General features: G+C 40.6%; 1 protein-coding gene across 4 annotated transcripts in view; it reads left to right on the forward strand.

Annotated features, from left to right (window-relative positions):
- Window positions 1–13,236: 13,236 nt before the first annotated feature.
- The window catches only part of NELL1 (neural EGFL like 1), a 379,806-nt gene continuing 368,434 nt past the window's right edge, over window positions 13,237–24,608 (forward strand). Inside the window, exon 1 of one of the 4 annotated variants that reach the window (XM_081882839.1) lies at window positions 13,237–13,621. In XM_081882839.1, the coding sequence (XP_081738965.1) occupies window positions 13,573–13,621 (49 nt within the window). In that variant the 5' untranslated portion in view covers window positions 13,237–13,572. The remainder of the gene's footprint in view (window positions 13,622–24,608) is intronic. The other 3 variants (XM_081882838.1, XM_081882841.1, XM_081882840.1) reach the window with 3 other exon arrangements.

The following is a 24,608-nucleotide window of genomic DNA, read 5'->3' on the forward strand; positions in this document are numbered from 1 at the left end:
AAACAGTTGTTAGCGTTTAGCTCTGTAGATCATCTGTGTCTTTTGCCCCTGCTTATTTTCTTACAAAGTTCTTTATACAGCCTTTCGATGTATTCTTCTCTTTCAACCAGCAGGGTGAGTGAAGTACCTGAACCCTGAATTTAGTCTATAAAATTGTTGCTATTAATAATTGTAAAATAATTATTACTATATACAACGCATAACTTTTCAAAGACAAATTCTTCCTCAAAACAACCACCTTGAGGTGTACATACTTTGCTTTTATACCCCTCCTTCCAAACCACAGTTATTCCAAACTCATATGCCATTAACCACCACAAGTTGCAGTGGTATAGGGACAGTCTAAAATGAGAAAGAGTGAGAATTGTGTTTCTTGGACATGCCACCCATAAGTGTGTTACTGCACACAGTACACCCCATAGCATTACGCTGCAACATGTGCAGTGATGTACAAGTATTAATCTTAAAGTAGTTTTAAACCTAACAACTAGATGGAAAATAGAGCTTGTAAGAATACATTCAACAAATGCCATAGAAATAACCCTTTTTTGTATTGTATATGCACTATACATGAGGGAGAAAAATATGTCTTAAATAATTGGCAAAACTGTAACCTTTAGTATCCTCTTGTATCCTATACATGCATATATGAGGTTTTTAAAAGTGATTGGTGTTCCTGTAGTGTGTACTAGTGCTGTTATATGTCCCTATAAAATATCTTAGCAACCAGTGTAGAGATGGTGAGTTTTAGAGTAGTTTTGCCTGTTTCTTTCCCCCTCCTGGTGTTTGTAGTAGCCAATCTAATCGTACTTTCTTTCAGGGGACTGTTTATATCATATCTTTCCTTTTGCCTGTCTTCACATTACAGGGTCTCAGGTAAATCTTGAGTTAAAAGCTGTGTTTTGTAGATGTGCCGTTTTCATCCTGTCGGGTGGGTGGGGAAGTTTTTAAAATGGAAACTAAAATGACATAAACCTTAACGTGTGTTTTAAAATATTTAAGTGCAATCCTATGTGTGTCTACTCAGAAGCAAGCCTCACGGACTTCAATGGGCCTTACTCAAAAGTTAAAAATGTTTCAGATTGTAGCATGCATATATAAACAAAACTTTGGGCATGATCCAGCCACAGTTAAGTACTTCCCATTGATTTCAATGGAACAGTTTAAAATCATGTTTAAATGGTTTCCACAGAAATAACCCGTTATAACAGTGTGCTTAATGGTGGCTGGATTGTTGCCTAGAATCATTTTGCTGAACTTTCTCTTCCATGGGGCAAATAGTGTTGCCAGTTCTTTGCTGCTGAAAGACGACTATGAGTCCTTGGGCAGCCAACATGAAGCACAAATTGCCATCAATTGGAATGGAAAATAGATTTTTAAATATTCTGCCTGCCCCATCCCTTTATTAGTTAGATAAGCACAATCTGCTGAAAACCTCTTCAAATGCTCCTATGAAATAATAGGGCATGTGTGAAGTCTCTTTAATTCCAAAGGGTGATGTTTCAAGATGTTGTGTGTGCCCTTAGAGAGGTCTTCCTTGGTTCCCTTCTGTCTTGAAAAGCTGACTGTGAACCTTCCACAAGTTTACCTGGCTTATTTCCGTGCTGGTGGAACCATTTGCCAGATGATTCAGTGGGCAACTGCTACATTCCGGCATTCATTTCTTGTCTGAGCTGTGTTTTGGAGACCCACGTGTTGCTCTTGGCAAAAATAAATTTCATAAACATGAGTTAGAAATTAGCCTTTTACAAACAAAATAGTTTGAAACAGAATGGTAGGTAAAATGAAACAAAATCAACCAGTACTGTCTTGAAGAAACCAGTTTATATCAGGATAATTTTATATGGTGTTATGTTTACCTTCCTGTTAACTTTGTTTTTGTAAGCCAGTCCAAATCCATATACTGAATGTTGGTGCACAGATTTAATTTCTGCAACATTTTATTAGTATTTTAAAAACTTGCTAATCATGAACTCTTCTAAAATAGCATTCAAGGCAACATACAAAGTAAAATAATGATCAAACGAAAACATCAGCTGAAAACCTTCTGTTAGCCTTCTGTAGAGGGAAACCGAAGGTTTCTGGAGTAAAGTATGTACTACTTTACATTTTATTAAACATATGTACAACTGCGATAGTAGTCAAAAAACTAATAGGATATGTAATTTAGATATAGAAGCCCAAATATACAAGTTCTTCCCATTTTCTCCTGCAAGTGGGAAACATGCCCTATATGTCCAAGCCTTTTGGGATGGGTTATTTCACATGCTTTGAATACAGGAAGTCCCTTGCTGCATCCTTGACAGACAGGGGAGCCTCTTGGACAGCCACTACCAGAGCAGGCAAGTTAGAGCCAGCAACAGAAAGCTAGATGGACCAATGATCTGACTCAGTATAAGGCAGCTTTGCATCTTAATAATATATTTTCTATTGCGCTGCCCAAGTATAACTCTTTTCGTGGAAAAAAGTAGGTAATCCTTCTTGCCTAATACTTTGGGTTCATAAACTGAACCACAGCAGTCGATGTGGAAAGTAACCACGGCTTCCTACAATTTAGAATGAATAGGGCACAGCCCTGCCAAAGTTAACCTTTTTTTTTCATCCCATTAATTACACTGAAAAAGCTAATCACGTGATTACATTTTTCCAGGTTCAATTAATAACTTCAGCTGAACTGTTTCTTAATATTCCACATTTCTTTAAAAGTTCATTTTCAAAAGAAAACCTGCTGCAGCCCTCTTGCACATTTGTTCAAGAACAAGCACCTGGAGGTTTGTAGCCTTACCAAGCCCTTTTACGTGTCCTTTTGCTAAGATAGGTTTGGCTGAACTGAAATAAACTGGTGATCTCAAAACATGGCTGGTAGAGTTAGGGCTGAATCACTCGCCACTTGAAAAGCTTTTGTGAGCTGTGCACAACCAGAACCACATACCCAGGATCCAGCATTTGGCAATCACTATAAAAATATGTATCTGCAGGTGTGTGCGAGAGAGAATCTTGCTGGCTGTAAAAGCTTCTAGGCCACAAGCAGCTAGCCAATATGTACAAACATTTCAGATGATTTTGAAGGGCCACTATGACTCTGAGAAGTCGTATAAATTGGCACTTAATGCTGTAGAAATTCATACAGCTATTCTGAAATACTCAGCTGGTCTGGAGAACTGCAGTGTGTGTAATCTGGAGCACATATATGCCGAAGGATACAAATATTACTTGCTTGCTTTGTACTGGTTTGTGGGAAATGACTATTTTTGAATTCACCCTATTTTACAAATGGTAGTAATTTTCCATTGAATCTGATGGCAAAAATCCTCTTGAAAGGAAAGCTTCAGTTGAGGGCGCTGAACATGAGCAGTCTAATTTTAGTTTCTGCCTAGTGCCTAGGGTACAGAATCTATAAATTTTTTAAAAAGAAAATCAGTCTTCACTGATCTAGTCGTTTCAATTAGAGCAAAAGCATTTGTTCCCTTTTTAAATGTATCAAGCGCAGTATTTCACTTTTAATCTACAAAACAAAACTTGGTTATATGATAATCAAGCACATGCCATACCTGTGTGGAGTGTCTAGTAGTTATTGCACTTATTTTATGAGCACTTCCTGAACATTAAAGTATTTTAGTAACTGTAATTTTAAAAAATGTAAAAGAGTAAAAAAGAAAGAAAGCCATATTTACAGAAAAGTGACATATCTATTTATATAACTGATGACCTTGCAAATGAAAATACTAAAAACCTATTCGTAGATTGTCTTTGTGGCACATTTTGTCTAACAAATGAAGCAAACTTTTGAATAAGTCAAATGCACTATTGTACATTAAAATGATGCTTAAAGCTGAAATATTCCACCTTAAAATTCCTTAGGGTCATCTGTAAAGAGTACCTGTGTGTTCGACATAGCAGCACTTTGTTTCTAAGAGGAGGGTTTAACAAAATGAACTTTAATTAGAAAAAAAAAAAACGGCTTGGAATATATTTAGGCCAATGTTTCATTTGAGCCAAGTTATTGTTTCTATCAGGTTCTGCTCCATTGATTGGATGCCTAGTCTGCACTGGGGGGAAAAACCGTTTCCTCTTTATTATGGTTTCTTTTTGCCATAAAATGTCATTTAGCATTAATGAGCCTCCCCTCCCCTCCCTCATACCTTTTTCTATACATGCACAATTATGTGGTTTATGGGCTTATAGTGGCCTCATACTAGAATTATTGCTTATTTCATGCAGATGCTGTTTTTTCTTTCCTATTAAACTGCACCTTTTAGCAGGTTTTCTGTCTCAAATGAAGAAAGATGAGAATGGAATGTCAATGCTTTCAGTTGCAGGCTTGGCAGGTGTTCCTTTGCTACAGGGAGAGGTTAATTTAGCAGATGTTGTTCCTGCTGTACTACCTCTGTCCCTTTTAAAAGTGACTTGAATGAGATCTCACCACCGCTCAAGTCCCAGGATGTACAGTGGTGGTGTTTGCTGGGCTCCTCCCAGTAAGTGTTTCTGTCAGAAGTCCTTAAATGCTGCCACTAGCCACAATGTGTTTATGAGACTCTGTTTTCCTAGCCTGTAGCGAAACTTTGGCACATAATAAACTGTGCCTATTGAACTGCCTGGAACTTAGCATTCCACTGTAGGTTTAAGAAGAAGGGGAGAAAAATGCATTTAAGGTATTTATGGTTTCTGCCTTTGTGTCACCACCAGGCAGCTAATAACCAAAGAAAGAGAGCGAGTGTGTGCTTTCGATGGACTGAATTTAAAATGTGAAAGCTGGGCTGGACCTTATTGCTTGCAATAGTATGATTTTGCCCGCCATGTTTTAAATACATCTTCAGGTAACCATTTGCCTTATAGGTGTATTTCATTGTTAGGAATAAAATTAGTGTTTGACTAGAATATATTGTTGTCCATCACCTAGAGTATATAGTGTATTTTGTGTCTTTTAGGCACTTTATTGTGGACCTATCATGGAATAGGTTAATTCTTAATTACTTGCGTAATGTCATAAATACTACAGGCATTCTATAGGGGTACTGCTGCCTATGGATAAAGATATGTACCCTAATCAGGACATTATATTTTCTCCATGTATAAGCTAATGGGAAAAAATACATTATGTTTCAAAGGATGCATATCTTATATATCTATCTATCTTATATAGCACCTATGATGATATACTATACATTATTCATTTAATAAATCATTATTCTTGAGGCCCTACCTCAAATTTTGTATTTATGTGTATAAATGCAATTTACTGTATTATATATTTGCTTATTATATTCTGATGTTACAAATTAGAATCTATCCTCTAATGTATGAGTTCAGGAAAAAAAGGAACCTAAATAAATGTCCAGTGTTTAAAAAATATGAATTGTTGTTGTGTCTACTAGATGATTCTTTGTGCTTGTTAGGAAACTTGAGTGGTGACCCAAAAAACAAAAATGATCCAGGTCTCTTAGGGGAATACAATTTATTGCACAGATGCAGGAGCAAATATCAATTAGATGGTTAGAGTCTTAATGATTAGGATGCTCTGCAGCACTTTGAATAATTAATTACTTATCAAACGACTGATTGGATTTGTTTAAATCCTTTTATTGCATTAAATCAATCATACAGAATATTAAATAAAAATAGAGGAAGGAAAAGACATTTTGGATGGAAGACCATTGATGGAGGACGAGGCAGAGAAACTGCAATACCAAGCACACCTTGTTTGGATCGAAACCTATAGAACTCAGCATGTTTTTTGCCTGACTAAACATGCTTAGCATAATCTAAATTGCACAGTTCAGTTAGTCAAAGAGTGTTGAAGCAGTGCTGCAATCATGCCAATTCGAACAAATTCCAAGACCATATATAACTAATATCTCATTGAAACCATAGCGCTTAATCTGCTTTTTTTTGGTGAGATATCAATCCACAGAAAACCCAATTGATGTTTGCTTAGATTCAGCAGGAAACAGCAGGTGTTCCCAGGGAAAGCAATGGGACAAAAGAAAAACCTCTCAGACCTGTGCCTCAAAATTGTGGGACAAGCAGAAGTATGGATGAACCCTAAGTTTAATGCGCAAACTTTAATATACCGTAGTTACAAAATTGTTTTGGTTTCAGCAAAATTTAGAAGGTTGGATCCAGAGTGGCCCTTCTGCAAATGGAAGGGCTCCTGCTGTTCAGAGAAGGGACAGAGAGTCAATGAAGCCTCCCATTGGAAGAAGCAGGCACTTTTCTCTTATTCGTCCTGCACTGGCTGCCCACATATTACTGGGCTGAGTTCAGGATTTTGTATTAATTTGTGAGGCCCTCAGCAACTGCATGGTATCCTTGAGCTAAGGACCACCTGATTCCTTATATTATTCCCCAATCACAGATCTTCAGGGACTCTCTGTTAGTGGTCCTTGATGGCCCAGACACTGGGCTTGTCCCCAACAGGAGCTGTGCATTCATTAATATGGGCAGAATTCTGTGGAATTCCCAGCTGAGATCAGACAGGTCCCCTCCCTGTTCAACTTGAGGAGCTTGACGAAGATCTTTCTGTTCCAGAAGGCATTTTAAGTAAGTTGTATTAGGCCTATTTTATGTTTTTATCTGTGATTTTTGTGTTGAACTGGCCTATAAATTCTGGAAATAAATAACAAATTTAGCTATAGTTTTTCCTTCTAGACTAGTGTCATTCATTTCAGAATTCCCCTTGCTTTGCCTACCTCTAATGACCACTAGCTACAGTGGCTATGCTCCACCTCCATTATGCTCCCGAATACCAGTTGCTTGGAATGAAGGTGGACAGAGTGATGGCCTGATTAAACAGGCAATTCATATGTTCCTATGTAGCTGCTGTAAGTACTGGGATGGACTGCCCTGTACTTGAACCGCAGTGTTCTGAAATCTTGGTCTGGATCAAGGAATGGATGTTACATCACATAATCTGAAAAAAGTCTGATGATGAGACTTTTTTCTTTCTATTTAAACTTGAAGCATAATAATTATTTTATAACAGCAACCAACATTCCAGTAGACAACACAAGAACACAGTAAATAGAAAGGATGAGTATGGTAGTTATCCCTTCATACATGTAACAATATTTTAGTTTCCATTGCAGCCAGGAATACATCTATGCTTGGATAAGGCAGTTTCTATTTCTAGTATAGAATATAAACAATATAGTGAATTGTATTTGTTTTCTAAAACTGGTTTCAGGTGTGATATATATTGAGTGTGGAAAGAACTCCCAGTGTCATAAATTTTGGAAACAAGAAATATGTTGACTAGGTACAAGGCTTAGGGAACGTTCTATTGCTGTTGTTTTTTAATTAATTTTGTTCTAAACATTTATCATGCTTGAGAATTCTTATGTCGGAATTGACCCCAAGTTAAGCAACTAGGATTACAAAACATTACCTGATTCTGGAATACTAAACACGATTTTAATGCAGCCAATTTTCCCCCTGCCAGAGCCATGCACAATGCTATACAGTTTGTGTGTGTGTGTGTGTGTTTTATTATAGTCCTTGCTTTAAAGCTCTTTGCCCCTTAGCACCACACACCTGAGGATTAAATGCCGCATGGGATTATTTAGCAGGACAAACAGCTTTCCCTGTCACTTCTTTTAATGAGACCCACTTTCTTCTCTTATGAATCACTGACAGTGGTAAAAGGAAGACAAACAGCAGGTTGATGAGTGGCAGAGAAAAATGTGGCTCTAAACTGTCTAGGACTTTTTTCATCAGAAGGGGGCAGTTGAGAGGGATTAATGGATGTTATTATATATGATAAATTTCTTCATGATTTTTTAAAATGAGCATTAAGGTGTCCACGGCTACGATGGCTGCTTAAGAGTAGCTAAATATATCAACCAGCAAAAAAGTGCAGCAAGTGAGGAGACAGTGACACATGTATGATTCCTGCAGCCAGCCTTTTTTCATCCCAAGTTAAAAGGCTTTCCCTGGAGAGTTCCTTTCACTGAAAATAAAACCATTTCCTTTTGGTAGGTATGAGAGAGAATGGGGACAATAATAATCCAGAGCATATATGCCACCCATATCTATCTATCATCTATCTATCATCTATCTATCTATCATCTATCTATCTATCATCTATCTATCTATCATCTATCTATCATCTATCTATCTATCTATCATCATCATCATCTATCTATCATCTATCTATCATCTATCTATCTATCTATCTATATCTATCATGTATCATCTATCTCATTTCTCCAAAAAGTTCTAGAAAGCATACCTGGTCCTTTTGTTTACCTACACAAAAACTGTGTTGGTGACACTGAGACACAAGCTGTGTATACACTCCTGTTTATTTGCCATCCAGTGCGCTCCCACTATTTGCTTGAGAAGTGGTGCACACATGATATTAGCCACAATCCATATACGGTATCTATCCTACAACTATCCTGCCATTTCCTATGAAATACTGCATTTTGATGCATTTTCCTCAAAACCAACTGAAAGGAATGACATTGCTGCGTTTCAGATTAGTAGTTTGTACACAGTCACAATGACCAAAGTCACCCAATAAACTAATGGCCAAATGGAAATTTGAACCCGGGTCTCTCCAAACGAAGTCTAACCCTCCCTAACCTGCTAAACCTCACAATGCTTTGGGGTTGATTTACCACTCATGTCAGTATAATCAAACACTAGTGTGACTTCCACCCACTAGTGTAAAAACACACCTTTAAAGAAGGATTTAAGGGGATGGGCAGAGATCAAGAGCACTGCACATACAGAAGACCCCAGGTTCCATCTCTTGTATTTTCAGGTAGGGCTAGGAAAGACCCTGGCTAATCCCTCTCTCCATGCCAAAATAAAAAAACCCCCAAAACCTTGGAAAGTGCTGCATGTTAGTGTAAACAATATGGAACCAGTTGGACCAATGGTGTGACTTGGTATAATAACTCAGTGAAGTGTGTAGAGCTTTACATGCAAAAGATCCCAAGGAACATTGAATTAAGGCTGAGTTAAGGATTCCTATCTGAACTCCTGGACAATCACTTCCAGTCAATGAAGACAATATTGGGTCGGATTCATCAATGGCTTTGAGGCTTTTTCTACAATCAAGTGGCATATAAATTTTATGAAATAAAATAAATAAAATGGCCTGACTTCGTAAAGGCAGCTTCTTATGTTCCTCTTCCCCGCCTTGTACTGTGACTTTTGAAACCATCACATTATGACTTCAGTTGTGGACATCATAAGTCTTTCCCAATTTGTTGGAAAAAAACATATATTCAAATGTATACAATTGATACTGGCCTCTGTAGAATCCTAGCTCTGCACACCAGCAGTTCCATCACACAGAGAATATAAAATGGGGGCTATATTGCCTAAGTAAACCAAACCAGTGAGACATGGAGAAGGTGAGGCTATCCACAAATGTTACACAAAGATAGAATCAAAAGGTTGGAAGGTCTCTAGAAGTCACCTAGTCCAACCACCTAGTGAAGAAAGTCCACTGCTGCAACATCCCTAATAGGTGGATGCTTAGAGATCTCTTTGCCATATTTTCCTGACAGGGATGTTTTGCCTCATGACTGGCTGAAATGTGTAACTACGTAGATGCTGCTTTCCCCAACACTGATTTCCATAAGGCAACCCTCAACAGGGATAGGATTATGAAGGACTGCAAACAAGTATTGTTCCTCGACTTCCCACTCAATCGATGAATATTGTTTCTCTACCTTTAACACTAGGCTTGGGGTGGGGGAATTGAACTAGTGAAGCTTCTCCTAATAAGGAGATAAATTGGTGGTGGTGGGAAACATCTTCGCCTCTTAATTTCTTTACATCAGCCTGTCCTGAAAACTACAGGAGGAAGGCCAGGAAAAGGTGGCAAGATCGGATAATTTTCAGGGCCAGACAACCCTAGGGAACATACAGCTGACAGAACGGAACTTGCTAAGGCACCTGTCCCTTTAAGAGAAGCCCAGGAAGGAAAATTCCTCCAGGTGCAGTTTCTCCCATTATTGCAAACTATGATGAGAAAGGCAACACCTGTTGAAATTCTTTTAAGAGAGGCCTCTCAAAAGAGCTGCTGAGGTAAGGAGATGGATTCTCACTGCTCAATTTGCTATGGAGGAAGTGGGGAAAGGCAGGGTGAACTCTGGGCCAGAAACCAAATGCCATGGTGGATAGGAGCACCAGGCTTGGCTTTGTCTTCATTCTCTGTACATGGCTAAATAGAAAAGATCCGAGGAGGAACACATGCCAAGGGACTCATGGTTAGGTAGAAGAGGCAGAAACCTGAGGGGAAAGGAGGCACAGGAAACAGTATAAGCTGCCGCCACATAACCATTTTGCTATACTGTGGTACCTCAGGTTAAGTACTTAATTCATTCCGGAGGTCCATTCTTAACCTGAAACTGTTCTTAACCTGAAGCACCACTTTAGCTAATTGGGCCTCCTGCTGCCACTGCACCGATTTCTGTTCTCATCCTGAAGCAAAGTTCTTAACCTGAAGCACTATTTCTGGGTTAGCGGAGTCTGTAACCTGAAGCGTATGTAACCTGAAGTGTATATGGCCTGAGGTACCACTGTAGTCATGGGCATTCACCTCAACCCAAACTGTGGAGGAGTGTGCATGCAAAGCCCATCCCAAACATGATTTAGACCAAACTTTAAAGAAAGTTTAGGAACTGTGGGCAAGTTGTCTTTCCGCAATTAAGATTTTCTTCTGAGGCCCTTCTCCAGGTTTCCCTGTCATTTGAGGCAAGGTGGGCGAGGAACACAAAGAAGTCTTTTAATTGGAATGGAAATGTTAATGTTGAAGGGTTTTATATAAATGCTTAAGATAAATTCCAAGCCCATTCTCTGAAACTGAAAACATACTGCTACTACTAGCATACACAAGAGAATCTGCAGCAAACTTTGAATATGACGAATTTTATCCAATGCATAGTGCCATTGCCAGCAACTTTCAGTTTGCAAAGTTTACTTTAGGTTTGCAGGACTCCTTGTCACTGTGATATTAATGGATTCACAGTGATATTAATGAATTCACAAGCCTTTGCTGGGGAATACATAATGTACTGCTTGTAAATTGGATTTTCGTGTTTCATAAAATCTTTGTTTCTTCCCCACCCCCCTTTAAAAAAATAACTCATTTTAGTTATTTTGCTCTGCATTGGAAGCAAAGTGTCAGTTTTAGTTAGGGCTGCCAAACCAATTATTTAAAGTCAAACTATGTGGTGTAGAATTTGGAATATATGCCAAGGAACTAATGCTCCTATTTTATTTGTAAATCTGAAAAGTTCCTCAGAATACAAAGGCTGCAAAAAACCTTGAAGGTTGTGATTGCCATGTTCTGTATTCCAGCTATATGCAAACAGAACCAGCTGTTGCAGAACGAGCACAACAGGTAGAGAGCAGGAAGAATATGCTTACATTGTGTGTCATTTGCTTGCAGATTCCTAAAACTATTTTCATTCTCCACATATTCTTGATCTATTCTGAATCACACAAAAGTGCTGCTAATAATGCAAGAAAATGACAAATGCAATCAATTAACGGTTAGCTGTATCAAAATTGCTGGTGGTTTTGGATGGTGAAGAAGTGTTTTCATTGCTGCTTCCCTGCCTCCTAAGACTGCAAATGCTAAGCTTACTTAATAGATGTTTAGTTCAATGGATCTGTTAAGAACAATGGATCCATTAAGCTCAATTGATCTTAAAAGAATTTACTTCTGTGCTTAGGAACGCACTGCATGAATTCTCTTATTTGAACCTTTACAGAAAGCTTGCTTACAGCCCTGCTGCTGCTGAGCAGGGTTTCATATTCCTTGGTTACAAGTTATTGGTTACAACCTCTGTGTTCACACAATTTTTGTGGAAGTCAATGGGACACAGTTGTGCCAAACTGATCATGGCATTGTTTGCTGAATTTTGATTGTTTATTTATTTTTAATATAAAACAAGTCACAGCAGGATGCATGCCCACATACACATGGTTGGGAATACAGTGGTACCTTGGGTTAAGTACTTAATTCGTTCCGGAGGTCCGTACTTAACCTGAAACTGTTCTTAACCTGAAGCACCACTTTAGCTAATGGGGCCTCCTGCTGCTGCCGCGCCGCTGGAGCATGAGTTCTGTTCTCATCCTGAAGCAAAGTTCTTAACCTGAAGCACTATTTCTGGGTTAGCGGAGTCTGTAACCTGAAGCGTATGTAACCTGAAGCATATGTAACCCAAGGTAGCACTGTAAGTGCCATTTAACCCAGTGTGGCTTACTTCTGAATAAACATGAATAGGGCCAAGAAACCAAGGTGGTCAAAGCAGGGAAGTATGGCTGGAGTCCAATTCTCATCAGCCCCAGGCCAGCATGACCAATGGTTGGGGAGATGTGAATTGTAATCCAACCACCTTGGGGGAGGTGTAGGTCCCCCCATTCCTGGGTTAAAAGGTAAGCTCAGGCATAGGCAAACTCCAGTCTGCCAGATGTTTTGGAACTACAATTCCCATCATCCCTAGCTAACAGAACCAGTGGTCAGGGATGATGTGAATTGTAGTCTCAAAAACATCCGGAGGGCTGGAGTTTGCCTATGCCTTGGTTAGCTGTTTGCAGTCTTTCACTGCATATCTATTATTAATCAATATTTCTAAATGGTGTCAATGGCTGGATAGATACAGGGAGCTATGTTCCCGCTCAGCAGCAGATGACGGGCAGTAAAATCTTCCCTGCTACTTGGCAGGAGGATCCAGATATTCAATACGACCCCCCCCCCCCCGTCCTCCGATAGTTTGTTCTTAGGTATATTCCCAGGGGCAGGCAGGGAAAACAAAACGTCTTGGACTATCGCATTTCGTAGTCCAGATTCTACTACTTCATCAGACGGTATGGCGTGTCCTCATTTGGCAGGTATAAAAACACATGGACGGAAAGGGAGACAGTGGGGCTCGGAGCCCTATCAATTAACCCGAATAAAGCGATACTGTTTTGTTCCCCCCCCCCCCCTGCCGTCGAAGCGCCCTTATTTATCACGCAAGGCGAATTATAGCAGCAACAGCAGCCTCCTCTCTTTCTTTTTCGGAGTAAGTTGGACGGCTCTCTGGACAGCCTCCCTTCCTGTTCACTTGCCCAGGTTCTTTCAGAAGATGCCTTTGCCTCCCTCTTTAGAGGGGGTTGGTAGTGCTTCAGACTGATCCATTAGGCGCCAAGAGGGGGATCCGCTCAAGCGATGAGCTCACGGTGCCACTCTCCTGGCGGCAGGCGGAGGCAACTGGAGGCGGCGGGGGCGGCGGCGGAGAAAGAGCTGAACAAAGATTGAGCGTCAGGCTGGGCGTGCGCCGCGGAGCCCCGCGGGGGAAAAGGCAACCAGAGCCGGGATCATCCCCGAGGAGAACACGTGGGCTCTTCCAGGGTAGCAGCTCTGGCCGCTGGTTGTGTACCGCTGTCTCTCTCTCTCTCTTCTTACTCCCCCCTTCCTTCCTCCCTCCCTCCCCATCTCTCTTTCTATTCGAAGCCCTGGCAAAACGGGCGCTTCAAGTTTGGAGGCTCCGCAGCTCCGAAGAGTGCTAGAGCCAGGCTCTGCCGTGCGCCGGGATCTCAACGGGGAATACAGCGCGACCAGCCCAGATGGATGTAATTGTAGGCGTTTGGGTTTGCCTGGCAGCTGCGAGAACAGGTAAGGCAGAAGGGGTGGCGGGCGGAGATTTTTTTTGGGGGGAGTGGGGGGGGGCATCCCCGCCCCAGCAGCCTTGCACGGAAAGGGAGGTGCGAAGCAGCTGCAAAGGCGCTGCTCGCGACGGGCACGGGGGTCGTTACGGAGGAGAATATATTAATAGGAAATAATCCTCGCTCACGCATTCGGTGTATCTGTTGCAAAGACAATAGATAGCTAGTTGGCATTGTGGAGCAGCCGATCTCTTCCCCTTAGGTGCTATCTCTCTCTCTCCTCTCTTTTTTGAAAAGTGAGACCGGGGACTATTCTTGCTCTAGTCCTCCAGCCGCGAGTTAGCGCAGAAACTGGGCTGCGTGTGAGTGAAAGACGGCGAGGATCAAGGGGACAGAGGGGAAAGGGGTGGGGTGTTCTATCTTTAAGGTAATCGATTTTGTGCTGAAAAGCGACCGTTATGGATTGTGGCTTTTGGGGAGGAGGGAGCAAAAGCCCAAGGGCTGGAAAGTGGGAGGAAAAGAGATATCGATAGCGTCGCTGGCTACCTTGGAGGTCCAGGAGGAGACCCGCGATCCCAGGGCGCCGCCACCTGCCCCATCCAACCGCCTTTTCCCTTTTTTTGCCGCGGCTTGCGAGGCGGAACTCGGAAACTTTGCATTGCAATGGCAGTAGCTCTCTCAGGACCTTGCAAGTCCTGCTTAAGCCCCACCCCAGCCAATCTGTTTTAGGAGGCACCGGACCGCTTCAGTGGCAGCGGCGGCGCGCGGTGGAAGGAGAGGCAGCTGAGCAAGCTGCTTACGTTTATCAGTCGTTACTGCAAACCCCAGACCCACAACGCCCCCCCCCCGCCCTAGCCTTCTGATCCCCCTTTGTCAAGCCTTTTATGATTTGTAAATTGATGTGTTCATATAACGCAAGCACCAGTTTAAGGATTCATTCATCCCCTCCTGTGAGCACGCTGAAAAAAGCAGGTGACTTCTACCTGCCAGAAGTATAATCTCCTTGTCGAGGCTCGCAAGACAACGAGGGTGTGTGTGCGTGCGTGTGCGTTTTAAGATGAGCGTTATTCCACCAGGGATTTCTCCTCCCAGAAAAGCGGGAGTGCCTGTTTCTGGGCTTTGCACATGAGTGGCACTCTTTTATTGTCTTCTCAGCCACGGACATGCAGTTAGCTTGGCTTTTCACTGAAACTGTTATGTCTGATCCAGGAGGAGGATAAAATATAGGGAGGGAAAACGCTCAAGGATAAGATCAGCTGGAGATATTGAAATCGGATGCAGTGATCCTAGCTCATCACAATGGCCTTGATGAAAGAAAGAAAACAGCCACCATTAATCGGCTACTAACAGTTCAGGGCGCTGTGTGTATGACAAGTGGTCTTGCTTTTTCAAGTCTTGTTCTCAGTGAGAAATTTCCCTGTTCCCCTTTCCAGATGAGTGCCGGAAACGTTCTGGACATTAACTTTCTGTTGCTTCCCGAAGATGAGTTCACTTGCTCTTTTCGATTATTATTTCTATTTTATAGGCTTTAATCTAACAAAAATTCAGGAAATGAAAAGTTTGAGAAATCTTCCTAGACATCCATCCTTCTTTTTGTCTGCTTATGAAGAAGGTGGAGAGGATTTTAAGTACTAACAGTGGAGAGCTTTAGGGAAACCCACTGCACACCACTTTAGAGAATGCAAGAGATCAGGTCCCTAAGGGTTTCTTTGACAGAGACGGAGGGGAGTACAAACAGCTGGTTTCTAGAATGCTTTCATTTCACATGGTGGGGAGCAATCTGCTTAATTCTGGAATTTATAATAGTGATTTGTCAGAGTACTCCTGTTCAAGAGGGATGGGAAAAAAGAACCTTCTGTGTACATCTGATTACCCACCCCCTTTAGCTTCCTGTCTTCTAGAACACACTTTAATTGAGACTTAACTGGAGCAAACTGCTTTTTAGGGCAATCTGATCATAATGTTGAAAGCCTGCAGAAGGAAGAAATGGATGCATGTGGGCTGCTATCCTTATGTCTTTCTCTCTTAACAAATACTTGCTACATTGGTTGCAGTGGGGGCCATCTTAATTAAAAAGGGTGCCTTAATAGGAATAGTTCTTTAGGGTTGTCAATCCTGTATGTGCAGTTAGGAGAATTAGGAAAATTTCTTTTAAAAAAAGGAAATAATCAGGAATAGTTTGGGCTTTTTGCTTGTTTCTTTTGTTCTCTTCCCACCTGTTTACAGAGTTTTTTAAATAGACTCTTTGCTTTATATGATTTTGAAGGAAGTTAATTTTCTAATTTTTTTTTGTAGATATTGATTCCCTAGTTGAAATGAAAATTCAACATTTCAGTAGTACCCCTTATCCTAATCTGTGTCTAAACCCTGCAGGTATAAGGCATACTTAGCAAGTTGCACTAAATTTAGCATGATTTAGACTGCAATCCCAACACCACTTACCTTGGAGTAAGCCCCATTGAATTCAACAGAACTTTTGAGTCAATAGGGACTGTGCTATTACTTCCTAAAGTAAAGTGTCTTTAGGGTCAGTCTGGCGGTCACTCTTTTGGAGATGTCTGTGAAGAAACTATCTTTACTTCTACAGATTACCAAGATTGCATAATTTGAGTTTGTATTTGATATTCTAGGTATACTGTAGCTAGTTTTAAGACTAAGGGGACAGATCCATCAGAACACCTGTGTTTAGGTGGCTCCTGGAATAAGCTTTTATGGTAGGTAGTTGGGACTTGCATCTGCACATATGTGCATCTGCACATATGATCCCCTTTATGTCAGCTTTCACTAGTCAGAAAGGAATTAAGCAGTTTATTTCACTAGGGTAATGAAAACAAGTCTGTAAAGCACTTTACATCAAATGTGCTTTGGAGTGATTAATAAGTATGGTCCACAAATGGGAAACTCTTTGCGCACAAGTCATCCAACATTATGCAGTTTATAAATCCTATTCGTTTACGTAGGGGAGAGTGATACATGAGCCTTTAGCTCTCTTTTATGGAAATCACTGGGACTTGAATGTTTAACCTTGAATGGTTGTATCCTTGTCTGCATAGGCCATCCATGCAACTTGCTCATTCTTGAATCCTGTAAATAGGATCTAATTAACAACCAGGCCTTTACTCGTAGATCCTCATGTGAATAAGTTATATGGATGATGCAGTTAGATGAAATTTTCTCATCCATAAAATTACAGCAAAATGTTATGGCTTAGTTATGAGGTGAATAATTTGGAAAGTTGTGGTGAGCATCCTTTGCAATTTAGATTTTTGTCAGACAAGATTTTTTGTTTTGAAAGAAGTTTCATAATAGTTATGAGCAGTAAATATTGCATGAGGATGGTTAACTGTAAGTGCATTAAACCGAATGTTCCTTCTGTATAGGCAAGATGAAAGCAAAGAATTGTGACCTGGGGGTGCATCCATGAGATACTTAGGCATACAGCAATCAAGTGAAGCTCTTCTATGATGGTCATGTTCCAGGTAGCCAAGAGACTGATAAAAGCACAGTAAGGTGGCAAGTCTGTAGGGTTTTGAGAACAAATTGGTTACTTTAAAGATACTTTTTTTGTTGACGTGAGTAATTACTTTCCACAATCCTGTGAATAGACATTTAACATTAGTGGGTCAAATTCTTTTCCTTCTCTTTGCAAAATTTAATACATAGGTGCAAATTGAAGATGTAACTGAAAGTCAGGATGTGGGTTATTCCCATCAACTGGGATTAAGAAAAAAAATCAAACCCAATGATTTGTGCTACTTTAAAATGGAAAATGATTTCCATTTAATGGCTCTTTTTAATTTATAAGAAGAAAAACGAATTGCCTTGTCTCTTTGTTCTACTTAAGGCATTGGATATAAATGAAATAGTCACCTGTGCTCTTCCTGAAGATCTTTGAAGGAGACAGTTTCTTCTCCCATTGCTTCACAGCATATACTTTTGGGACATGATCATTTTCCAGATTTGCAAAGGAGGGAGAGTTTTCTTTGTCATTTAACTTAGCAGAAAGAAATTAATTGTGGGGCCAAAACATTGCTGTATATATATGAGAGCCACCTTTGGTTTGAGCAACTCATACTTTGCTTGGATATTAACAACCATGTGGATAGAGGCTGATTGTGTGTGACTGAGCATTGTGGTAGTGATAATTCTATGGGAAAGACGCATACAATCATCCCACCCTTGTGTTTGTCTTATCTAAATATGGCTCATGACTCACAGAAGAGCAGCTTTCAAAGCTGTTGGAGAAGCATTTAAAGGACCCCTTTTAATTATGTAGTTGATTGTTTATTTCTTTAGTATAAATCACTTTATGTCAAAATAGGCTTTCAATGTTTTACAAGCATAGAAACCAGTTATTTATTAATTGCTATACTGATTATATTACACTACAGACTTACTCTTATTTGGAGCAAAATTATTGTCAGGCAGATACATATCACTAAGGAGCTGCAGTTCATATGAGCATAAGAGGAACCCTACTGGGTCAAACAAAAGGGGCATTCTGTTCATCACAGTGACCAACCAAATGGAAGCAAAATATGAGTAGAGTAGCACTCTCCTGTTTGTGATTCCCAGAAAACTAAGGCATACTGCAAGTAATAGAGCTGTTATGGCTAGTTGCCATTGATAGCCTTATCCTCCATAAATTCGTCTAACCACTTTTTCATGCTGTCCCAAGTTGGTGGTTTAATTGAAATCCCTATATAAAATGCAGTCTCTTCTCAAAGGTCTCGTGCCAGTTTGTTATCTACTTGTCAACAGAACCCTTCTTCATGCCACAGTACATAGTACCAAAAGCTGGCCAGGAATATTTTGGTACTTGAGCCAGAAAATCCCCAAAGCATATTTCCCTGGGAGTTAAAATACAACAATGATAAGTTAAATAACTATCAGTTTGCTTTTCTTTCATGACACTTGGCATCATTCATCTTCCTGAAATGACCACCTCACTCTGCTGATGGTGGGGCTTTGCATGAGTCGAATTCGAGGTTAAGCCCCAGAAAGTGGCTTAATACTGTAAATATTTAGATACTGGAAATGGGTGATTGGTAACAAGTTCTCCTTTTTTTAGCATACCAAATTGCCCCCCCCCCCGATGAATCTTGCTTAAATGGTATAAAAATGCGGAGTGGAATTTTGATGCTAATGATCTTGTGTGGATGACTGCAAACAATGACATAAAAAAAGTGTGCATGAGGAGCACCCATCCCATTATAAATACCCATCTGAAAGTAAGAAGAGGTCTGAGGGGCATAGCCACCAAGGGGAGAAAAGGAATCAGAAATGGGCTAAGAGCTGTGAGTGGGGAGAAAGAGAGAAGGAGAAAGAATGGAGATAAAAAGAATTGAAGAAATGAAGTGGAAACAGACAAGAGGACTAGAGGAAAGCTTGAAACAAGATATTGTCTTGTGACACACTTGGAACTGTATTCCAATCGCAATGACTTTGCTAACTGGGAATATACACCTCTATTTACAGCAGGAGCACTGGCTGCATGTTGTGAAAGTCTCTGGAATAAAAGGAATAGTTGATGGGAAATTTCTAGATCCTGTGCGCCCGTTGAGCCGCAACTATGCATTCGCTGCGCTACTGGCAGTATAAATTTAAAACCACTAGCATTGTCCAGGTCTGCAAAAATATCAGGTCTCTGGGTGCACCTGGCATTTCTCCTCAGCTCTGCCATTCATTATAGACCTTAGTTATAGTTACTGAAGATGGCAGTACCAGCCTGAAAGTGAAGTCAAATACACCTCTGTGGCTCTTCTCAACATCTGTTATGAATGAAGCCAGCAGGAGATTTAAAGGCCAGTTAATACGGGATATTGATAAAATTCACACTATGCTTGGGTACTGCAGAATTAGTGTGTTAAATTTCCCTGAACATTTATGTAAGCTGAGCTGACTTTTATGTGACATAAACAACTTGCATGGCCTGTCTTTCACTTGGCATCCAAATATGCAGCCTGAGCCTAAACCAGCAGCGTGTAATGTCACATCATCATGTAGACAGGGGTTCAGTAGTGATTTTTTTTAATGGTTGTGCAAACTTGCTTTTGTTGTGTGAAGAAATGTATGTAGTGTTCCTGTAAAGATGCTTAAGAACAGTTTTATCAGGATTCAGCTACCTAGTTATAATAGCTTCTATTGAGTTCTTAATAATATGTCTAGCTCTTCCAGCTGTTCTTCACAGGGCTAACTGACCCTATCGTTAAAGAGAGCAAGGCAGGCAGCAAATTTTGGATGCTTATAAAGAGCACAAATTGCCAGTTGTTGTTCTTTTCAAATGTTAAAGCAGGGAGGAGAAAAGCAAACTAGTTTTTTCTAAAAGGCCTTGGGCCTACCCATCTCTGCCAACCATGCATGAGATTAAGGGTAGCAATCCTATACCTACTTACCTGGGAGCAAGTCTTGTTGATTTCTGTGGTGCTTAATTCTGAGTAGAGATGTTTGCCTGGTAAAAGAAGAACCCTTTAATGTTTTATTTCTGTAGGTTTTGGAACATACTCAAATTTTATCTGTGTAAGGCAGATGCAGGAATTTCTACAACCATATTGAAAGTGGCAGCATGGAGGTCTGACTTGCTGGTAAATCTCTGAAATTTCCAAAACAGGTTCTAAATTTAAATGTTCATACACATTATATTTACCAGTCTATTCTTTTTGTTTTAATATAAAAGTCATGCAGTTCTTCACCTGTTGTTTTTCTGGCACACAGAAAAATCTGTGCATCTCTGTTAGAAAAAAGCAGAGATATATTGTGTGCCCACAGAGTGTAAAGACACATCAGATTTATTTTCCTTGTGGAAAAGAAACATTTTCACAACCCTTTGTTTTTTTCATTTCCTTACTGTAAAATCAAAACGTGAGTTGGTCTTAAATGAGCCACACATCTGTTAAAATAATATTCTGTATAATTGTATAGTATTCAAAAATGCAGCCGTAAAAAATACGGTACTCTATAGTTGAATGGATTTTGGGCAAGCTAGCTGACAAGGGTCCCCAATTCACAAATTCAACAGGAGCAAATCCTCAAAGACCACAATAACCTTGTGGAGACTAAGGATACCCAGGCTTCTGCACACATCGTTCATAAACTTTAATATCTAGGTTCAACTTTGAAAGCACTGAGATCAGTTGCAGTTTTACTATTCATTTCATGGTTGGAATTTATTCCTTTGTGTTTATTTCATTTTAAATCACTGGAAAAATTCAAAAGGAACAAGGGTGATTTCTGCAGTACATCCAAGACACATGCCACATTACATAATTCATTACATTGCCTCCCCCTTGTAAAATTCAGCTTTACTGATCTATTTCTGAGTCTGTTGATCTCGTTGGAATAGTGCATAATCACCTGCAGAGCAGTTTTATGAGTCTGCTGATATCCTTTATTTCCTAGACTAAATAGATGCAGAAACAGCTTTCATTCTGACCTCTGGGCATAAATATCCACTCATATCTTAACTGATTTATTTTTGCATGGGAAAGATAAACAGCTACTACCAAAATATGAACAAAATAGCCTGTGGGATATCCAACATTAGACATGTTCGAAGTAGAACCATTAAAATCAATGGACTTAAGTAAGTGTAGCTCTAAGAATGTAGCCAGAATGCTCTACTGGAACCCTTGTAGTCTCATAGACAGTGGTACCTCGGGTTAAGTACTTAATTCATTCCGGAGGTCCATTCTTAACCTGAAACTGTTCTTAACCTGAAGCACCACTTTAGCTAATGGGGCCTCCTGCTGCTGCCATGCCGCCGGAGCACAATTTCTGTTCTCATCCTGAAGCAAAGTTCTTAACCCGAGGTAATATTTCTGGGTTAGCGGAGTCTGTAACCTGAAGTGTATGTAACCTGAAGCGTATGTAACCTGAGGTACCACTGTACACACATTTATATTGCATATTCTTGATAAAATTTCAGAAATGGCAGGTTGATGTTGTTTGAGTGTGAGATCATTCACATTTTGCAGAAGCTTATTCCACATATGTGGAAGCCTGCTACTTTATATGGGGCTCTTTTGCTGCACCAGTGAAATGGATTTTAATGTGTGTTGACCCTTCCAGCAGCCACAAGTATAGTTTTTGTAGTCTTCTTTCCCATCAGTGCCGAGGAGGAAACCTTGTACTTTGTAAATAAGTGAGGGCATGGGTCATCTGTGTGGCCAGGACTGCAGTCCTACCGGGTAATAAGCTCCACTTAATTCAATTAGACTTGCTTCTGAGAGGAAATGTACGGAATTGCATTTTATGAGACTAAGGTCAACGTAGTACCAAGGAGATCGTTCTGTCAGCTAAGGAGATCAGCTTTGCTTGCCTGGTAGAACTCCCCTTCCTCATCCCCGCCTCTTCTTGGGGTTCTCTCAGCCCTACAGAGTGAACTTGGGGGATATGCAGGTGAAAGAGAAGGGAGAGTCCTTGTGCTGGTTTTCTCTAGCAGAATGGGATAGTTGAATCTGACACTAAGATGTGATAGTCTTAGCTCATCAGTTTCTTGGATTCGATACCTTTAAATTGATTTTCAGCCATAAATGCCCATTGCCCAAAATTGTAACAGTGCTGTCCTGTCTTACACCATTGCTGTGCTGAAATTCTTGCTGAAATGTCTGTATACATGTGAGAACTCTAAAGTACTTTATATATACGTGCTGCTGGTGTTACAGAAGGACAGCACAATACTGAATTGGGTGGAGCTGTGGGTCAGACTATATGTGTGATTGGCAGTTCTGTGAGTCTCTCTCCCCCCCTCCCTACTTTTTAAATTTTCAAAGCAGCTGCAGGAGGCTAATTGGGAACAGAAAATTGGTGGGTGTAATAGTGTGTGCTTAACTCTTTACTTTCCTGCTGTTCATCCATTAAAACCCCCAAGTGGCTTTTGTCTCTATGATTGGGAACATAATTTGTGATGGGTTTTATTAGGTAGGTGAGGGAATATAATTAACTATGTTTTGTCCCCCTACAGAACCCACATATGTACGTTAACAGGCAGAAGGATCAGCTTACTGCTTGCATTTAAAAGTGTGGGGCTGAGAAAAGTTTTATTCCCATTTTATGTCGTTTATTTGACAGCATAGGTGTTAGCTGTTAGGCTGAGCTCCCCCTTTGTTACAGCGTTTATCAGCTGCAGACTGAAAAGTAAGTTTAAAACATATAGTTTACTCACAGACAAGCATTCACCCTTAGCAGCAGCAGAAGCAACAGCAGCAAAAACAAATCCAGGTAAAAGACTTGTGTTTACAACAAAAACAGCTTCAGGCATGGACTTGATATGGGAGCAAGCAGTCAGATGACCCCCTCCATGGCTGGTTGAAGAGAAAGAGAAAGAACAGGAAATACTTTTTTGTTTCTTCCCTTCCAGGACAGGAGGGGTAATATCACCACACAGAGCCTTCTCTACCAATTATGTTTTTATGGTCTGAGTACGCCTATCAGCAGTACAGATGTATGGTTTTGCTATCAAGAATATGCATTGTTAGATTTGACTGCATATCCCATAATTTGGGGTGTTTGTGCAATTTTAGAGTGATCAATCAGCAGAAAGGGAAAAGGATTAAGCACACCCTCTTCTCTGGTTCTCATTTGTAGGAAAATGTTGTAATCAAAAATATAATAATAATTATGCGGAGGACGCAGGTGGTGCTGTGGCCTAAACCACTGAGCCTCTTGGGCTTGCTGATCAGAAGGTCGGTGGTTCGAATCCCCACGACAGGGTGAGCTCCCGTTGCTCAGTCCCAGCTCCTGCCAACCTAGCAGTTAGAAAGCATGGCAAAAAGTGCAAGTAGATAAATAGGTACTCCTCCGGCAGGAAGGTAAACAACATTTTTGTGCGCTGCTCTAGTTTCGGTGTTCCGTTGCGCCATAAGCGGCTTGGTCATGCTGGCCACATGACCCAGAAGAACTGTCTGCAGACAAACGCCGGCTCCCTCGGCTTGTAAAGTGAGATGAGTGCTCCAACCCCAGAGTCATCTGCAACTGGACTTAACTGTCAGGGGTCCTTTACCTTACCTTTAAAATTATGGAATTGTACATGACATGTACTACTAATCCCTTCTCCTGGTTTATTTTCAGCCAATCTTTCTTGTCTTTGGATGTTTTACTAAGCCGCTTTTTCACTTTTTTGTGGGAATATGTAGAGTTCAGTTTCACAGCTACCTAACCCCTTTATAAATTGCTTTTTTGTTGTTGGTAGGAATCGTAACTGTAGTTTGCTTATGTGGAGAACAAGGAGACAATTGCAGTGTCAGAAAGTTGCAATAGAAGAAGCAGGACTAAGGTAGCTGAAGAAAATGTCTTCAGAAGTTTGAGCCTCTGGTGGTTTGTGAGTGGCAGCTATACATGTAGTGAGTGGCATCAGCTTTGTTAATGCAGTGCTGATTGCCTGCTTGAATAAGGCAATGTATTCAGTCCTTGTTATAGCACATAAGTTGCAGTCCTCTGGCATCATGCAACTGCATCTTCGAGCAAAACCTAACAGTACTGGCAGTCTGTTACTGCACATTCACTATGGCAGGATTGTGCACACACACCTTGGTGCATATTACTTTAAGCAGTTATTACTTACACTGCTCCTTTGAGAGGTATAGCAAGTCTAGCTCCTTTGCCTAGCAGGGTGATCTGTTAACAGTATCATAATGGAATGGCAACCATTGCATTTTTTAACCTGCAAAATGCACAAGTTGAAGCTGTATCAGGAATCTGAATTTCCCAAGTGAGGGAGATATAAATACAGTGGTACCTCTGGTTACGAACTTAATTCATTCTGGAGGTCCATTCTTAACCTGAAACTGTTCTTAACCTGAGGTACCACTTTAGCTAATGGGGCCTCCAGCTGCTGCCGCGCCATTTCTGTTCTTATCCTGAAGCAAAGTTCTTAACCCAAGGAACTAGGGATAGCGGAGTTTGTAACCTGAGGTGTTTGCAACCTGAGGTACCACTGTACTGGGTTAGTCATAGCTGGAGTATGAAATCAATGAATTTCTTAATAATAACTTAAATTG

The sequence above is a fragment of the Podarcis melisellensis genome (genome assembly GCF_964234715.1).
Source record: "Podarcis melisellensis genome assembly, chromosome: 1".
NCBI lineage: Eukaryota > Metazoa > Chordata > Lepidosauria > Squamata > Lacertidae > Podarcis > Podarcis melisellensis.